This window comes from Triticum aestivum, chromosome 5A (assembly GCF_018294505.1).
Source record: "Triticum aestivum cultivar Chinese Spring chromosome 5A, IWGSC CS RefSeq v2.1, whole genome shotgun sequence".
Lineage (NCBI taxonomy): Eukaryota > Viridiplantae > Streptophyta > Magnoliopsida > Poales > Poaceae > Triticum > Triticum aestivum.
In genome coordinates this window covers 368074992-368088685 of record NC_057806.1, presented here as the reverse complement: position 1 = coordinate 368088685, position 13694 = coordinate 368074992, and the positions used below count along the sequence as shown (strand labels likewise).

The window sequence follows — 13694 nt, the reverse complement described above, 5'->3', positions numbered from 1 at the left end:
CTTGATGCTTGGGATTCTTCACCGACAGTTTCTGCAAGTTCTGTGACTGACTCTTCCGGCATTGAGAAACCACTTCCTACTCATTCAGGTACATCCCCATGGATTCTTGATACTGGAGCGTCTTTTCGTATGACTTATGATTCTTCAACTTTGACCTCCGTTCGACCTGTCGAGTCTCCTGTTCGTGTTCTTACGGCTGATGGCACTCCCCTCCCTGTAGCTCGTCGAGGCACTCTTAGCACTTCTTCATTTCATGTTCCCTCTGTTGCTCGTGTTCCTTGACTTACCATGCAGCTCATATCTGGTGGTCAGATTGTTGACTCTAGTTGTAGGGTCATTCTAGACTTTGATTCATGTTCTGTTCAGGATCGTCGCACGGGCGCTCTACTTGGTGCTGGCCCTCGACGTTCTGATGGTCTCTGGGAGCTTGACTGGCTTCGTCTTCCCTCCGCTGCCACCTCTGCCAGTCTCGCAACCCCTGTTGTTGCATCTACCAGCTCTTTTCAGCAGTGGCATCATCGTCTTGGCCATTTATGTGGTTCTCGTCTCTCGTCTCTGGTTCATCGTGGTGTTCTGGGGTCTGTCTCTGGTAACGCTTCGTTGGATTGTATGGGTTGTCGGCTTGGTAAGCAGATTCAGCTACCCTATCCTCACAGTGAGTCAGTGTCTGAGCGTCCTTTTGATCTCGTTCACTCTGATGTTTGGGGTCCGGCTCCCTTCTATAGATGACTTTTCTCGGTACACTTGGATCTATTTCATGTCTTCTCGTAGTGAGGTCTTATCTATATACAAAAAATTTGCTGCCATGGTTCATACCCAGTTTTCCACTCCTATTCGTGTTTTTCGTGCAGATTCAGCTGGTGAGTATATCTCCCATGCGTTGCGAGGATTTCTTGCTGAGCAGGGTACTCTTGCTCAGTTCTCTTGTCCTGGTGCTCATGCTCAGAATGGCGTGGCTGAGCGCAAGCATCGTCACCTTCTTGAGACGGCGCGTGCGATGATGATCGCCGCCTCTCTTCCTCCTCACTTCTGGGCTGAGGCTGTTACTACTTCCACCTATCTCATCAACATTCAGCCATCTGCTGCTCTACAAAATGGTATTCCTCTCGAGCGTCTTTCTGGTCGTTCTCCTGATTATTTGGCGCTCCGTTTGTTCGGTTGTGTCTGCTATGTTTTGCTTGCCCCTCGTGAACGCACCAAACTGACCGCTCAGTCTGTTGAGTGTGTCTTTCTTGGATATAGTGATGAGCATAAGGGCTATCGGTGTTGGGATCCTGTCGGTCGCTGGATGCGTATTTCCCGGTATGTGACCTTTGATGAATCTCGTCCCTTCTACCCGCGTCCATCCTCCTCGTCTTTTTCTATGGAGGACATCTCTTTTCTTACTTTTCTAGATACACCTCCCTCTGTGCCCAGTATTCCTACTCCTCATCCTGCTGTTGCAGATCCGACGCCGTCCTCTCCTACGGTTTCTTCTACTCACCGTCGCATGATTCTCCACCTTCATCGCCGATAGCTTCCCCTTCTCCACCTTCATCGCCGATAGCTTCCCCTTCTCCACCTTCATCACCGATACATTCCCCGTCTCCACCTCCAGTGATTCCACCTCTTCCGTCCTTTCCTTTCCATTATACTCGCCGTTCACGTGTTGTGAATGAGTCTACCGATGTGCCCTCTACTTCTGGTGTGTCGTCTCCCTCCTCTCATCAGACTTATGGTCTTCGTTCTCGGCCTTGTCCGCCCCCTGACCGATATTCCCCTTCTCGTTATGGTCTTTCGGCCGTTCTTGAGCCGACTTCTTATCGAGATGCTATTGTTCATCCTGAATGGCAGTTCGCGATGGCAGAGGAGATTGCTGCCCTTGAGCGCAACGGCACATGGGACCTGGTTTCTCTTCCCCCCGTGTTCGTCCCATCACTTGTAAGTGGGTCTATAAGATTAAGACTCGCTCTGATGGTTCTCTTGAGCGTTATAAAGCTCGTCTTGTGGCTCGTGGCTTTCAGCAGGAGCATGGTCGTGATTATGATGAGACTTTTGCTCCTGTGGCCCATATGACCACTGTCCGCACACTTCTTGCCGTGGCCTCTGTTCGCCACTGGTCTACGTCTCAGCTTGATGTTAAGAATGCCTTTCTTAATGGTGAGTTGCGTGAGGAAGTTTATATGCAGCCACCACCTGGGTATTCAGTTCCTGATGGCATGGTTTGCCGTCTTCGTCGCTCTCTATATGGCCTTAAGCAAGCGCCCCGCGCTTGGTTTGAGCGTTTTGCCTTTGTGGTCACTTCAGCTGATTTTTCGCCCAGTGCTCATGATCCAGCGTTGTTTGTCCATGTTTCTGCTCGTGGTCACACTCTTCTTCTTCTATATGTTGATGACATGATCATCACTGTCGATGATTCTAAGTACATTGCCTTTGTCAAGGCCCGTCTCAGTGAGCAGTTTCTTATGTCTGATCTTGGTCCCCTTCGCTACTTTCTTGGGATTGAGGTTTCCTCCTCCTTTGATGGCTTTTCTATTTCCCAAGAAAAGTATATCCAGGATCTTCTTGCTTGTGCGGCTCTTAGTGACGAGCGCACTGCTGAGACTCCTATGGAGCTCAATGTTAACCTTCGTGCTTCTGATGCTTAGCTCTTGTCTGATCCGACGCGTTATCGTCATCTTGTTGGGAGTCTTGTCTATCTTGCTGTCATTCGTCCGGATATCTCCTATCCTGTCCATATTCTGAGCCAGTTTGTTTCCGCTCCCACTTCAGTTCACTATAGTCACCTTCTTCGTGTTCTACGATATCTTCGTGGCATGATCTCTCATCGTCTCTTTTTTCCTTGTTCCAGCTCTTTACAGCTCCAGGCCTATTCAGATGCTACGTGGGCCAGTGATCCTTCGGATCGCCGTTCACTTTCTGCTTACTGTGTTTTTCTTGGTGGTTCTCTCATTGCCTGGAAGACGAAGAAACAGATTGCAGTTTCTCGTTCGAGTGCAGAGGCCGAGTTGAGAGCTATGGCTCTTCTGACGGCAGAGGTGACTTGGTTACGATGGCTACTGGAGGATTTTGGTGTTTCTGTTACTACACCTACCACCCTCTTGTCCGACAGTACAGGTGCTATCAGTATTGCGCGGGACCCTGTGAAGCATGAACTTACCAAGCATATTGGTGTTGATGCTTATTATGTGCGCGCTGCTGTGCAGGATCATGTTGTTGCTCTTCAGTATGTGCCTTCCGAGTTACAGCTAGCGGACTTCTTCACGAAGGCACAGACTAGAGCACAACATAGATTTCACCTCTCCAAACTCAGTGTTGTCGAGCCACCATGAGTTTGAGGGGGGGGGGGGGGTGTTAGAGTTATATTGATGATGGCCTTTGGCCTTTGTATTCTTGCCTTTTGGATCCTCATGTACATTATATATATATGGTGGCTTTGGCCTCCTAGTAATACAAGTTGCATATTTCCTGACAGCGTTAACACTCCGTTGGCACCTTTTTGACATATATTGCCTTCCTGGTTCTCTCAAGTCACCAATGTGGCAGTGTCATGTCTATGATAGGCGATTTTATGCTCACATAGTGTGTTAGAGAAAGTTAAGTCACCTTGTTTGGTTTCTTATCTGCTTATAAACTTGGAACTTTATTGATATAAAACTAGGAAAGATGACATCTGCTTTGCTTGTATTTCCTTGTCTTCTGTTGTCTATCAACCATTCCTGCCATCTCACTTCTGGGGATGCACTACTGGATTCGACCCACCATGTATGTGCATTTCCTCTATCAGTGTTGGCCCCTTTGCGAAACTTCTGGTACATCTGCACTGGAAGTTTGTTCCATGCCACGCGCATTAACAATCTAATGTTATGTTCTACTCCCTCCGTTCCTAAATATAAGTCTTTTTAGACATTTCAAATGGACTACAACATACGGATGTATTTAGACATATTTTAGAGTGTAGATTCACTCACTTTGCTCCGTATGTAGTCACTTGTTGGAATCTCTAAAAAGACTTATATTTAGGAACGGAGGGAGTATAACAAATCTATTTAAGACATCGTCGCCTTAAAACACTGTAATACTGTAACTTTACCACAAAATGTCAAATATGAACTTTTGCTGCCCAGTCACAGACACGAGTTACTTCAAAAGCTACAAAAATCAGCAAGACGGAAGTGATATTTTGGTTGGTAATATTTTTGTAACAACCATATCTTCTTATTTGTACACATATTTTACAGCCATCATATTCTTAGCTACGGATGGGACATGCTCTTTTTTTGGTGTTTGAAAATGAAAATAGCAACTAAATATTTCTTTAGTCTCAAATCTCTATAAATCTTGGTTGCTAAAACTCAATAGTGATCAGTCATTGGGACTTCAGTTTCATTAGTCTAATGCTTGAATATTGAGGTTCGTCGCAGCTTAGATCACATGGCAGTGACAACCCACAGTTATCAACTAATGATTTTAAACTTATAATGTCTTCTCCCACTTTGTTTTATGTTAGTGATATTGACACGCTGTGTTGTATGGAGGCAAGAGAGAAGAACGGTTCTTAGTCTTGCTTGTTTTATTCCTCGTAGGGGGTCCTCTGTATATAGAAGACCTAAAAATCCAATGTAAGTAACACATCATCGATCTTATTTCTACTTGCTTGAGGACCAAGCTAAAAGATTTCTTCCTAATTTAAAAGATAGACTATCTAATGTAGAGATTGGAGAACTCATCCCTTGAAATCGGAGTTGGGGCACAAGGAGGGGCTGGGGGTCCGACGGGTGTGACAAAGTTTAATTAAACCATTTTATATCATGAAAATGAAAACGATGGTAGTACCAATTTTTCGTATGGAAGCATATGGGAATATCTGCAGAATTAGATACAAGAGTACAAGATTGTATCATAAGTCTTTGAGATTTTGAGTACCCTGCCTTTGTGAAGCTTGGGAACCATGATTTGATATATCTACTCTGTTTAGTTACCAGATGAAAAACTCAAGATGGAGGCCTGTGTTTGCCTTGGAGACAGGTGGACCACCTAACGCAGATGGCGAAGACTTTGAAGAGGACAGTGGTTTTCTTGGCAGGACAAGGCTTGGCCGACTCGCCCAAGCTGCTGGAAGGCAACTACTTGAAAAGCTGAACTCTGCCAGAAGCAAGTCTCCCACAAAGATATTCCTTGTGCTCTTTGGATTCTACACCGCCAATGCTTTGGCAACAATCCTAGGGCAGACTGGTGACTGGGATGTTCTTGTTGCTGGCGTCGTAGTGGCTGCCATTGAAGGAATCGGCATGCTTATGTACAGAAAACCGGTCACCAGGCCTCCTGGACGATTTCAGTCATTTATTTCAATGGTGAACTTCTGGAAAGCTGGTGTATGTCTTGGCCTTTTCGTGGATGCCTTCAAGCTGGGAAGCTGAGTTCTCTGGATTCACCTTATCTTGTTTACGTATCAGTACTGCGGTTGATCCATTGAGTCCATCATAAAGCAAGGATTTAACACCACAAATGGCCATGCGCTCATGGATCAAGTTTTGGTGTTGCAGTTGGCCCAAGTGCTTGCAGAGATAGCTTATACGTGATTGATTTCTTGTTCATCGAGATGTTGTGGAATTAGTGTTCTTCTGGGGTGGTGTACTCTTGGTGAGGACTGATCGTATACCAATGTGTTGCGAGCATCATCTCGCCTCATCAGGACTGAAAATGTACATATGATTGTTGAGTTTCTCTTAGAATCTGAGGCTGTGATGGAACTCTTAGTCGGATGTTCATTTTTGTGCCGCAAGGAAATAATCAAGGCTGCATTGTAAATGCTTGTGCGTAGCATGTGATGAGCTGGTTCTTCTATGCTTTATGAACATGAAGGTTTGTTCTTTCTTTGTAATTTGCTTTGCATTTCTTACTCAGTACCCTCCCCCTTCTTTGAAACGGGAAAAAAAATCTATGAGACCGAGTCTATCTTCTCATCAAGTTGGACCCATGTGATAACATGACAGGTGTCTTGCACACATCTCAAAGCCTTTCTTCCCTGTAGGCCTTAGAGATGCCCTAACGCCGACGCCCAAAACAGACATGATATCCGTCCACGGACTGGTCTGGACTATATGGATGCCCAAAACAGACATGATATTCGTCCATGGACTGGACCGGACCAGTCCGTGTATATGGATGCGAAAGCTGGCCATCCAATCGTATTCCTAAACGTCTGTTTAGGTTTGGCCAATTTGAAATTCAATGGATGCCCAACACAGACATGATATTTGTCCGGACCAGTCCGTGTATATGGATACGAAATCCGGCCATCCAATCGTATTCCTAAACGTTTGTTTAGGTATGGCCAATTTGAAATTCAACTGCACATAATGTTCGATCACAACCAAAAAGAAACTAAAAAGAGGTAGATGTTCATAGTTTTTACATGTATGCTCACAAAAGTATGATAGTCCGCAAGAAAATGAACATTTTGCCCTGCTGGACCGGCTATTTGAGTCTTCATGCTAAACTCTATCGCCGCCTCGTTGCCATCCGCTTCCTTCTCGTTCGCCCCCTTCTCCGCAGTCTCCAGCTCCTTCAAGCGCTTCAACATCCTAAGACGGACGGCTTGCACGATCATCCTTGCATCGCCATCCAACTAGTTCATTTTCAAGGTCAACATTTTCGAATCCTCTGAAGCGGTTGCGATCTCAACCTTCTTCTCTTCGAGCTTGGCCTTCTTCTTTTCAAGTTTGAGCTTCTTATTAGTCGCCGCCATCAAGATGTTAAACCTCTCAACCTTACATATCTCCTTGACCTCTATGTTATCTTGGTCACTGCCCTTTCTCGCTTCCCCTCGGTGCCAATGCCAGTGGTCTTGACGTAGTTGGCAATGAATAAATTCCACTTTGGATGCCCACTCAACTTCAACCAACAATGCATGAGGATGAAATTTCCCTTCTCCAACTTCAAGAACAAGTTGCATGCACGGCAAGGCTACAAATAAAAACATTGCCAACAAGTTGCATATCCGGTCCGGCCAAATGACCATCACATAGAGCATATCCGGTCATGACTGACGCATATAACAACTTACTTGGTCGGTGATTTGTGCTACTTGGCCACCGACTGATTGGTTCCTTCAAATGGCCACAATATTTGGACACGACCTCTTGGATGATGTACCATCGATGGTTGAGCGAATTTGCTCCACGGTTGCATGCGGACGAGTTCATCGGTGTAGGGCCCGAAATGCTTGTTCTTATGGAACCAAGTATGAATGTTGGCCTTCTCTTCGGTGTGGAAATCCAAATGAACCAATAAGTGAAAGGTCTTTGCATGGCTTCTCTTGGCTGACCGGTTGAATACCGGGAACATGTTGAAAAGGAGACACTATGTGATCAACGACAATGTCTACACCTGCCTGCCGTGTTCTTCCCCCTGAAGAAACCGTGACCCACTTGTTTCAAATGCTCTTTTGTGATTGACTGTTGGAACACTGTGGGAATCTCCTGGCAAAATAGTGATTGCAGATTAGCCCTCTTGCATGAGGGAAGCTGTTTATGGAACAAACCACTGTTTATAGAGGTCTTTATCATTGTGGTTGGGGATATGAAAAGAGAGGAATAACAAGCATATGCCATCACTAGTTTCTTGGAGGAACATGTTCATAAGTGACATGTCAATGATGGTACACAGAACAAAGGAGGAATTGCATCCCTTCACCAGGGGCTTGGTGGAATCCATCTAGTTTGTCTAGTTTGGTTGTTCCTTTTCATCCTTCTCTATTTTTCTGTATTTCTTGTGCTTGTGTTTTCTAACTTGTAGTCCCCCATCTCTCCGTATTACCCCCCCCCCCTCGCGCCTCATCCATATTGTAATTACGTAACCTTGTCCACTTGGTAATGAAAAACTGTCATCAGGTTAAAAAAACATGTTGGCCCAAATGTTGTGTCCTTTTACTTCGTGCCATGGATCGGATCGATGCTAGTGATCAACCACAAAGCGCACAACAACTTGTTCTCCCTCATGTTGAAGTTTTCTCCTATATCTTTCTTCTTTGGATTGGCCGCAAATTCATCCGATTCAAGGTCATCGTCGCAATCCTCCTACTGCTCCTGCTGGCCGATGTACGAATCCGGCTACTGGGTGTCCGTGTCTGGCTGCGTGCTAGACTGTGTACTTACCCGACTGCGTGCCCGACTGAGTGTACGTGCCCGGCTGAGTGGACTCTGAGTCATCCACCTACCCGCCCTCGTAGCAGCCTCCGCCTCCGTTATGGATCATCTCAAACATCTCTCTGTTTGCGTCGTCATACGCCGGCTTGCCCGGTTGAGACATACTGGCAAACAGAGAGCGGGCGCTGAGCTGCTCCACGCTTGTCGTCCGCATTCAGGTAAGCTTCAGCAATGTAGATGCGGAGAAAAGGAGCCGCGTCGCATTGACATCGAGGCAATAAGGCATGTGCCCGGCGACAGATGTCGGGGGCTACCTGCCGAACTGTTGGGTGGCGTAGAAGTATGGAGGCATCTATTGATCCGTCTAGGACGACATCTTTACGGACGAAGACAGTGGCGGTGCCCCGCGTCCCAGGCCCCGCCCTGCACCACGCGCCCCCTTCATGTTCGCCGCCACGACGACCGCCCCCGCCGCCCTTCTTTTTGAGCGTAGCCACCTCCTTTGCCTCCTGTTTGAGGCGGCGTTCTTACCATGTCGCCGAGTTGATCTTTCACGGGGATGAAAGTGGGGCTGCATAGTTGAGGGTTGGTCGTGAGAGAAACCATAAGGGTGGTGAGGGAGAGAGGTGGAGGGTGTGGTGTGAAAGTTCGGGACTGCTTTAAAGTTTGTGTGACCTAGGAAACGCATACAGTGGAAGCAACCAAATGTCTGTTGGGCCTGGTGAGACTACCAAACGAGGTCCCTAAAAAAAAAAGGGCTACCAAACGAGTTTCTGTACCCTGGAAATAGAAATATTGTTGTGTCACTCACCGAAGAAATATTGGTCTGTCGCTCACCAGTCAGGAAAAGAACAGAGGTCACAGCATCTTGGCCAGAGTTCGCAAGCCCGTCATCACTCATCAGCAACCACGCCATCGTCCTTGCCTGTTCCTTCTATCCATCCGTTCCGCTCTCCCTTCTCCATCCCATGTAACCAAATCAGCTCAGCTCAGCGACAACAGCGGCAGATGATGAGAGCTCCTCCTCGGCTACTGTCGCCTCCTTCCTCCGCCACGGCTCCTCACCTCCTCCTCTACGCTTCCTCCGCGGCCTGCCGCCTCCCTCCCTCCGCGGCCGCCGTCGCCCGCTCCGTCTCCGTCTCCACCACCACCGTCGTCGACGCCCCGGCCCCCGCCGCCGAGCCGGGCTCCTCCGACTCGGCCTCCGCCACGCCGCGACGCCGCCTCATCCTCCTCCGCCACGGGGACAGCGCGGTTGGGGAACGCTTCACCAGAGGTATATATATACATATCGTACGTGGCAGGCAGAATCGTTCAAAGAGTGTAGGTGCAGCTTCTTTGACGACTTTTCCGTTCAAAGAGTTGCCTGGGCGCTTGAGCTCCCAATACTTTGGGGGTACTATCAATTAACTCTCACATTGGGTAACATCATTGGTGCTTTGGGAGTTTGGGTGTCGTAGAGGTTATGGAATGGAATTGTAACACTGGGACTATTACGATACACTAAACTTGTAGTCTGTTATACTTGAGTTAAAATGTCAGGTTAAAATTCATGATATTATGAATAAGGGGTTTCGTAAATTAGTTGGACGTCGAGCACCAAATGAGAAATCAGGGATCAAGAACATTAAACGGGGTCAGCGTGTTTTTATGCGACAGACTTCGGTCAGCATTTTAGTCTGGTTCTATGTGCCATTATACAATTTTAATCTGTAATTTAATTTAGTTCTTCTCTTTACTTTTCACATGATACTGTTGTACTCTTGTTTAGCTGCAGTGCTACAAGAAACCTAGATGCATTCCTTCTTTGTGGTCGCTGGCCTTTTGCTTCATTCTTGAAAACAACATCTCATATTGCCATCAATGACAGATCATGACAGGCCACTGAGCAAAGCTGGAAGAGCTGATGCAATAAGCGTTTCTGATAAATTCCATCAAATGGGATGGATACCTGAGCATATCCTATGCAGGTACATCCTTATCTTGTGCAGAACAATGTGTACACAGAATAGGGTTTAACGACAGCAGTAGGCGTGTAATGTAGGAGCACTTCAAGGTCCAATTTGGTTGCCCTCGTATTTGTTACTAATTGTGTGGGTGGGTCAAGCAGTTTTAGAAAACTGAAACTGAGGAGGTCCCATTAGAATGCTGGACTTTCACATTAACCAGTTCTTTCCCATTGGGATAGGGAAATTTTTGGGTTCTAATTTCTAAATGGGGTCTGAAATCATGTATTCAAGCCACAAGTGTAAATGTTGTTTCTCCGTGATTCACTTAGATAAGCAGTGGATAATGACATATATTACATCAAAATGAACATATTACAAGGGGTTACTTTTCTATTCTTTAGTTTCATCTTTTTGTGCTATTTGACTTTGGAGAGACCGAGAGATACTTTCATTTGAAAATGCCAAATTGTAAGCTATGTCTTTGAAGGTGACGTAAAATCACCTACTTTGATTTACTCATATGTGCCTTAATGGAGCATGTCATGCCATTCATACCTTCCTAAACTGTTTGTGAACACAGTGATGCAACTCGTACAAAGGAAACTCTTCAGATCATGCAAGAGCATGTTCAAGGATTGTCTCAAGCACTTGTGCATTTCATCCCAAGTTTCTACTCGATTGCTGCAATGGATGGTCAAACTGCCGAGCACTTGCAAAAGGCAATTTGTGAATATTCAACTGATGAGATACTAACGGTGATGTGAGTCTGCTATTATTTATTCTTCATTATGCTATGTTCTCCGAAGTATGCTCAGACTACATAGTCACTTCCTTCTAAGCACCTGTGCATGATATCTCTGAGAGTTGCTAGGCCTGTTTTTGATGCTTTTGTAGAATAAAATTTCAGGTGCATGGGACATAATAAAGGATGGGAAGAAGCAGCCTCTATGTTTTCTGGTGATTCCGTGGTGCTCAAGACGTGTAATGCTGCATTGCTAGAAGCTGCTGGGAAATCATGGGTTGAGGTTAGTATTATTCTGATGCCTGTGCTTCTCTTTTTAACCCCTTGATAGTACTGCGATGTGCCTACCATCATCATGGTTGCCAACAATGCCAATCCAAAAACTGATTGTGCAAATGTATAAATTACTCCTAATCCTATATTTTTCCTATACAGTTGCTGATTTCTAGCTAATGTGGAATTTTAAATGATGCAAGCAGACTATTCACTGGTGATTTTCAGCTAGGCGGATCCTTTAATTCTGCAGTACTCCCTCTGTAAACTAATATAAGAGCATTTAGATCACCAAAGTAGTGATCTAAACGCTCTTATATTAGTTTACGGAGGGAGTACTTGTTTTTGTGAGTCATGTGAAAAGCACACATTAAAGGCAATTTAGAAAGCCAAGTATGACTAATGTTACTGTCTGTTTGAAGGATACCTGAATGAGACTACTCAGGAAAATATAAAAGCTTTTGGCAGTACAAAGAATTTCTGAAAATGCTTGTGTTTTTTTCTTTGAAAAGTATATTAGTTCATGTTCATGTTCAATGGGAAATCAAATCACCATGTGGCTAATTGAAATGGTCAAGTATTATCACCATATCTGAAGTATTTTAGAAACAATGACCAGTTTCATGCTGTATTGGTCATGATGTGGGTTCATTATACTCTTCTCCATCAAACAAAATGATGTATAGCTTCATAGTGCACCATTTTTCATGAAATAAAAATGCAGATAAATTGGCAGAAATTTGACCGATTTTCTATCGTCATGATATGCAGGCTTTTTCGCAGGCTGGCCTTGGGGGGTGGAAGCTTCATGGCATTGTAAAGCCATAAAGTGATTAAACATTGTAGCTAAAGCTAGATGCAATTTTCGTAGTATTTTTGTTCTCATTTTGCCTCGTGTAGCTATGATTGAATGTTGTTGAAGTTATTGATGTGCATAGATAGATGAGATCAATGCATTTCACCAAACCTGACAAGACTAAAAAAAAGACCACGTCGCTCTCGCCCAGGGCTTTTCTTTCTTTTTTTCCTGAGGAAACTTCCGTTCTATCCATGCCATGGTAGTACAAAGAACATAAAAAAACTAAAAAAATCAATGTCTGCAGACCACCTAGCGATGACTACAAGCACTTTAGAGAGCTGGAGGCGCGTCGCCGTCATCGTTCCTCCCTCGTTGAAGCCGGACCAAACTTGTTGTAATAAACAGTTGGGAAGTTGTCGTGCTAAGGACATCTCCAAACGCTGAGCCACAAATTTGCTCTGCCATCTGTCCGTGGACATGGGGGGGGGGGGGGGGAGTCCGTGGATGTAGGAGGCAGTCATCCAATGTTGTCCATGTACATTTCAACCGTTTGAACCAACCGGATGAAATTCATGCAAATACGACGAATTTCATGTAAACCGGATGAAATTTATTACATTTCGAAGATTTTTCACATGAACCGGACAAAATTCATTACATTGTTTGTATAAACCGCCAAACCCTACTCTAAATGATCGTCCGTGCTAATTCCCCATGTCTAGCCATGAGCCCCGAGAACTAAAGCTCTGGCTATTGCCTTTGCCTTCTCCAGTTTCGCCTTGGCGCTCTCCAACTCCACATCCGGAGCCCCGCGGCCTTCTTGGGACTCGAGCGGCGGCGACCTACCATGCACTATTCCTCCTTGCTGCCGGCGGCGCCCACAGGCGTGCCTGCTTCGTGGTCGTGGCAATGGGGCATGGCCAGGGTGGAGGTGGCATTGTCCTCCTCGTCATCGCTCTTGCCTCACACCTCATCTGCCGCCACGTCGAACTCCCTGTAGGCGGCCGCCAACTTCGCTTGATGGAGGCGGTACTGCCAATGGTCACAGCGGATGTCGCGGGCGGAGCGATATGAGTCGACCAACGCCTCCTACCCTGCCACGTCCATGTCCGACACGATGGCCGTGCCGGCGGCAAGTTGCTCCTCCGTGCACTAGTGCTCCTCGAGGAGGCCAAGAGGTTGTACGCCTGGTCGGCTCGCGCCTGCCGGAACTTGGCCTCCTCCTCCCCCCGCAGCATGCTCGTGTAGTGTGCATAGGCCTCGCCGATGCTGAGGTCCGCACACACAGGAGAGGAGGGTGGCACCAACCTCCATTAGGGTGTCGCCGGCCTTCGTCTGCTGGCCAGCCTGCCAACCGGAAGCAACGGCGGCCATCTCCTTCTGCTCCGAGGAGAGCGTGTCCCAGAGGGATTTGGAGTGCGAGGAGGCCCCGACGGGTGTGGTGCAGAGAGGAGAAAGGGGCTGGAGGAGGATGAATGCGGCTATAGTCGGGGTTGGCGTTTATATAACAGGCGGATGGCTATGGACCGCGGCGGTGAGGTTAATGGTGGGCGGTAGACGGATGGACGGGTGGCGCCGAAGTAGGTTCCTCAACAATCATGTATCATTAATGTAGGGGCGACTGACTGACGGGGTATCATTTGAATGCTGAGCAATCGCCTCCATCGGGAAGCGGCGCGGGCAGCACTCTCTCAACCGGCGCTCCACTACAATGCTGACAACGGTGAGAGGTCGCGGCCGCTCTAGCCGGGCATGAATGATGTACTGACGCTCTGGAGCGGCGTCAAGTGTTTCGGGCGGAA

General features: G+C 46.7%; 1 protein-coding gene across 1 annotated transcript; it reads left to right on the top strand.

Moving 5' to 3' along the window:
• Positions 1-8966: 8966 nt before the first annotated feature.
• Positions 8967-12052, top strand: LOC123103419 (uncharacterized protein At3g52155, chloroplastic). Its single transcript, XM_044525003.1, has 5 exons — positions 8967-9405; positions 10000-10099; positions 10659-10838; positions 10986-11103; positions 11865-12052. The coding sequence occupies exons 1-5, from the start codon at positions 9138-9140 to the stop codon at positions 11919-11921; spliced, it is 723 nt and encodes a 240-aa protein (XP_044380938.1). The 5' UTR covers positions 8967-9137; the 3' UTR covers positions 11922-12052.
• The last annotated feature ends 1642 nt before the right edge of the window (positions 12053-13694 follow it).

Coding starts and splice junctions, on each gene's coding strand:
- LOC123103419 (XM_044525003.1), top strand. CDS start 9,138: ATGATGAGAGCTCCTCCTCGGCTACTGTCGCCTCCTTCCTCCGCCACG. Junction 10,839..10,985: donor GATGAGATACTAACGGTGAT/GTGAGTCTGCTA, acceptor ATAAAATTTCAG/GTGCATGGGACATAATAAAG. Junction 11,104..11,864: donor CTGGGAAATCATGGGTTGAG/GTTAGTATTATT, acceptor CATGATATGCAG/GCTTTTTCGCAGGCTGGCCT.